General features: G+C 39.8%; 1 protein-coding gene across 7 annotated transcripts in view; it reads right to left on the reverse strand.

The window, feature by feature from the left end:
- The window catches only part of LOC106873123 (H(+)/Cl(-) exchange transporter 7), a 180,884-nt gene that overhangs the window by 79,925 nt on the left and 95,959 nt on the right, over positions 1-5,000 (reverse strand). For all 7 annotated transcript variants that reach the window (XR_016239118.1, XR_016239119.1, XR_016239120.1 and 4 more), the window contains exon 3: positions 1,718-1,798. Coding sequence is in view for 4 of the 7 variants with exons in the window: in XM_089345822.1 (XP_089201948.1) it covers positions 1,718-1,798 (81 nt within the window). In the remaining 3 variants the exon portion in view is untranslated. The remainder of the gene's footprint in view (positions 1-1,717; positions 1,799-5,000) is intronic.

Here is a 5,000-nt window from a genome sequence, read left to right on the forward strand (position 1 = left end):
GAGTAAGACAGAGAACCAGATGAACCATATGTTCTGAACTAAAGGTGACAAGTTTCTCAGCGAAGTATAATATATGCTGATGAAACACTTGATGCTAATTACATTTGCAATTTTAATCAGGTAGAAGCTGTGATGATGAACCAGTAAACTTATATGTGTTTTGCTTGCAGTACACCAAGTTTACATTGTTATTATAAAGAATTGAGTGCACCCAAGAGACGCTGTTGTGTAGGTGAGAAGTTCAGTTTCCACCCACCTAGCTTCGGTGTCAGGTCCTGCTATGCACCATTTTGGGTACGTGCCTTCTTGTTTACCATCTGGCCAAATAACGCTGTGAATTGAATGTGCTTGTTGTAATGAGAGACTCTGTGGAAGCCTCTCACACACACACACACACACACACACATATATATATATATATATATATATATCAGAGGTTCTCAAACATTTTGGGCCACTGCCCCCCTCATGGCTACATAATACCTTGAGTGCCCCCACCTCTATTTTTATGTATAAATAAATATTTTATATTTTACTAATTTATATGTACTATGACTCATTTGATATTTAATATAATATTATATAATTTGTATACAATACTATAATAATATTATAATAAATTCATAGCGTCCCCCAGTCCACTGCATTCCCCCCCAACGCCTCCTTTTTCTCTACCAGCTTCTTTCAGTTTCCCTCGCATATATATATGGAACTCTACCTGTTCCATGGTCAAGAAGCAGCTCTCATTAGCCTGGACAGAAAGCTATTAGGATGCGGCAAAAAGCTCCATGGGATGGCTTAATAACATATGGACCAGCAAAAGTGTCCCAACTAAATTAAAAACAATATTAGTGTGAGCGCTCGTTTGGTCAGTAGGCATTTATGTGAAGCATGAACTGTGAACAAATTTGAAGAGAACATACGCAGTGTGTAGTGAAATGTGGGTTTCTAGGAGAATGTTACTAGTCTCTTATGATGAATGAATGGGTGTTACAACAAGTAGGTGAAAGACAACAATTCCTGAACATTGTGAAAAACAAAAAAAAGCTCATCTGTTATGGCTGTATTCAAAGAAGCAGACGTTTGGAAGGGTAGAGGGGGAGGAGATTGAAAAGTAGGTAAGAATGCCGGCTGGTTGAACAAGTGTTGGCAAAGTAGGTGAAGAACTTTTAACCAGCAAAACTCTCGTTATAATATCATTAATCAAGTGTAGGTGTACAATACATGACAGGGATGATATATACATATTTATATATGTTTCCTTCTTGTATTTGGTTTGCAAGATTCTTTATGGGAATTCGTGTGTTGAAGCATATTTTTATTGTGTTTGGGAGAGTCATTCTGTTTTAATGCCTTATTAATTAACACACTCACCGGTTCGATTTCCACTCATTTACTTTTTTCTTTACTGAAATTTTCATTGTTTATTGCAGCCTCTTCAATAGTCTTTGACTCTGTCCGTTATTGGAGCTGCATTCTTTTTGCTTGTTTCTGCACGTGTGTGCATCAGTGTGCATGTGTATATATGTATGTATGTGTGTCTACATATGTGTCCCTGTAGTGTGTATCTTTTGTGTATGTACTTGTCTTCCCATATTAACTAAGTGCCTATCTATCTAGGCACACACACACACACACAAAGGCAGAGTGAGAGAGAGACAAAGACAGAGAGAGAGAGAGAGAGGACAATGACAGAGAGATGGATGCAGGCCCTTACCTCCCACTTGGAAACAATTCGTTTACGATAATGAAGAGAATTCTGTGGAATGCTGTATTCCTTGATTCTGTTGCCAACTTCCTGAAAAGATGAAAATAGAGAGAAGGATTAGTGATGTGGCCATATAGTGGGTGTGGGGGTGGCATATAAGGAGATGCATATGGAGGGGTAGCCATATGGGGATGGTCATACGGTGGGGTGCAGTATGGTGGAGGTGATGGTAATGTAGTCTTTTATCATCCATCTTTTATTTGGGGCTCTGCCTTGAAAAAATTTTAGTCAAATGAATCGACCCCAGTACTTATATATTTTTTATTAAAGCCTAGTACATATTCCATCAGTCTTTTTTTGTTGAACTGTTAAGTTACAAGGATGTAAACAAACACTTCAACACACACACACACACACACACACACACATACACACACACATCAATATATATATGGATGAGGCGATCTGTGTCAAGAAGTGCCACTCCCAAACAGTGGAAGGAATCCGGGGTAGAGGGAGACCTAGGAAGACATGGGATGAGGTGGTCAAGTATGACCTTCAAACGTTGGGCCTCACAGGGGCAATGACAAAAGACAGAAACCTCTGGAGGTATGCTGTGACTGAGAAGACCCGGCAAATAAAGTGAGTCCACAGCTGTAACCTACACCAGTGTTGCATAACCAGCCCACTCAAAAGTACCTTGGATCGTAGGGCAACATGCTGCGCTTGAGGAGATCTATTGAGTCAAGTACATCAAAACCGAAATCGAATGGAAATTGCAGTTGTGATCCCCATGCCGGTGGCATGTAAAAAGCACCATCTGAACGTGGCTGGTGGCACGTGAAAAGCAACCAATCATGGTCGTTGCCAGCCCCCTCTGGCCCCTGTGCCAGTGGCATGTATAAAAGCACCCACTACACTCTCGGAGTGGTTGGCATTAGGAAGGGCATCCAGCTGTAGAAACACTGCCAGATCAGATTGGAGCCTAGTGCAGCCTCCTGGCTTCCCAGACCCCAGTCGAACCATCCAACCCATGCCAGCATGGGAAACGGACGTTAAACGATGATGATGATGATGAAACATGGCAGGTTTCTTTCAATTTCCACTGACCAAATCTACTCACAAGGCTTTGGTTGGCCCAAGAATATAGTAGAAGAGACTTGCCCAAGGTGACACACAATGGGACTAAACCCCAAACCACCGTGGTTCTATAAAAAGAAAACTGCAACACATATCAATCCAGTATTTAATCTTCTCCAAGATAATCTCTTTCAGAAGCCACATGCTTTAATCCAGTGGCATTTCTATTGACGGAAGCATTCCTGGAACTCCTTTCTTTTTGAGATTGCGAGCAGCTGCCTTATCACTTTATCTTGGATTTCCTCAGCATCTTGAAATCTTATTCCTTTCAAGTGGGATTTAATTTTTGGAAAAATTCCACCCCATAATAACCTTCAGACTGTGTCTCGTTCCACACCCCCCCACACATATTTTTCTCTGCTATGGCCACTGATGGAACTTTTGTGGTGTGGAGAGACGACCAGACTCTACACACTTTACTTCTAAGCACTGCTATAAACAATGCAAGTGAGCAAGAATACCATAACTTAGTGTGCATGTGCAACACAGATCAGGATCATTTTGTGCCAAGTGGCTTCTCTCTGCTTGTTTTAGCACCATTACCAGAGAAGCAGCCGTGATATATTTTGATCAGACCTTGTGTCATTTTTCCTTTATTTCTTTTACTTATTCCAGTCATTTGGCTGCGGCCATGCTGCGGCACTGCCTTTATTCGAGCAAATCAACCCCAGGACTTATTTTTTGCTGAACTGTTAAGTTACGGGGGATGCAAATATACCAGCATCGGTTGTCAAGCGACGAACAGACACACAAACATACATGTATATATATATATATATATATATATATATATATATATATACGACAGGCTTCTTTCAGTTTCCGTCTACCAAATTCACTCACAAGGCTTTGGTCGGCCCAAGGCTATAGTAGAAGACACTTGCCCAAGGTGCCACGCAGAACCATGTGGTTGAGAAGTAAGTTACTTACCACACAACCACTCCTGCAACTATTATAATTATTATTTTTATATTTTTTATTTGAAATTTTTCATTTTTATTTTTAAACTTTCAAAGTCTTCACCATGCCTTTCTCATTCCATTTTTCATGTATCATCAGTTGTCTCCCATTGAATGCTTTTTGGTGACATTTGTGAGAAAATCACTAGAGAAAGTTTTACTTGGGTTTATTAATCCCTCAAAATTTCTCATTGTGCCAGTCAATACCAGTGCCCCCCTCACTAGCCCTCGTGCCGGTGGCACGTAAAAAAGCACCCACTGCACTCTCGGAGTGGTTGGTGTTAGGAAGAGCATTCAGCTATAGAAACATTGCCAGATCAGATTGGAGCCTGGTGCAGTCCACTGGTTTGCCAGACCTCAGTCAAACTGTCCAATTAGTCTTCCACTGAACCTTAGTCGCAATTTATGCTCGTAACACTAGCTGAATGAAAGCTAAGTTATTTTATTAAATTCTTTGTTATATTTAAAATTAATTGAAAGAAACACAGAGCATCTCAACAGAAATATGCTAACAAAAGGGTTAAAGTCACCATATTTTTAATCCTTTTGATACCAACCTGGTTGAAACCACCTCTGGTTCTGTAGTACAAATGTCTTGTTTTCATAAGTTCTGAATTAAAATCTTCCACCAAACCTTAGTCACAATTGATGTTCCTAACACTAGCTTAATGATAACTAAGTTATTTTACTAAATTCTTTGTTATATTTAAAATTAATTGAAAGAAACACAGAGCATCTCAACAGAAATATGCTAACAAAAGGGTTAAAGTCACCATATTTTTAATCCTTTTGATACCAACCTGGTTGAAACCACCTCTGGTTCTGTAGTACAAATGTGGTCACAAAAGGGTTAAAGACAATCTTGAAACATTCCAGAGGATGATAAGCATTGACAAGCCTCACAATACACATAAGGTACTTGAAATGTTTTGCTAGTGTCCAAGAAACTTTACATGGCAAATGAGTTGTGAGATCATCAATTTTGAAATCAAGCATCCATTGCATTTTGAATCGCTCTAATTGGACAAGTTACATTACAAGAATTGTCCATGCTCTCGATGAAAGTGATCTGGACAGAAGAACGGAGTTTTCCAAGTGGAACTGAGCAAAATCAGAAGAAGATATACACACATTCCAACAAAGATTGTTTGGAGCGATGAGTGAATGGTTCCTGGTTCAGTCCCACTGCGTGG

The sequence above is a fragment of the Octopus bimaculoides genome, chromosome 30 (assembly GCF_046866305.1).
Source record: "Octopus bimaculoides isolate indiv1 chromosome 30, ASM4686630v1, whole genome shotgun sequence".
NCBI classification, from domain to species: domain Eukaryota; kingdom Metazoa; phylum Mollusca; class Cephalopoda; order Octopoda; family Octopodidae; genus Octopus; species Octopus bimaculoides.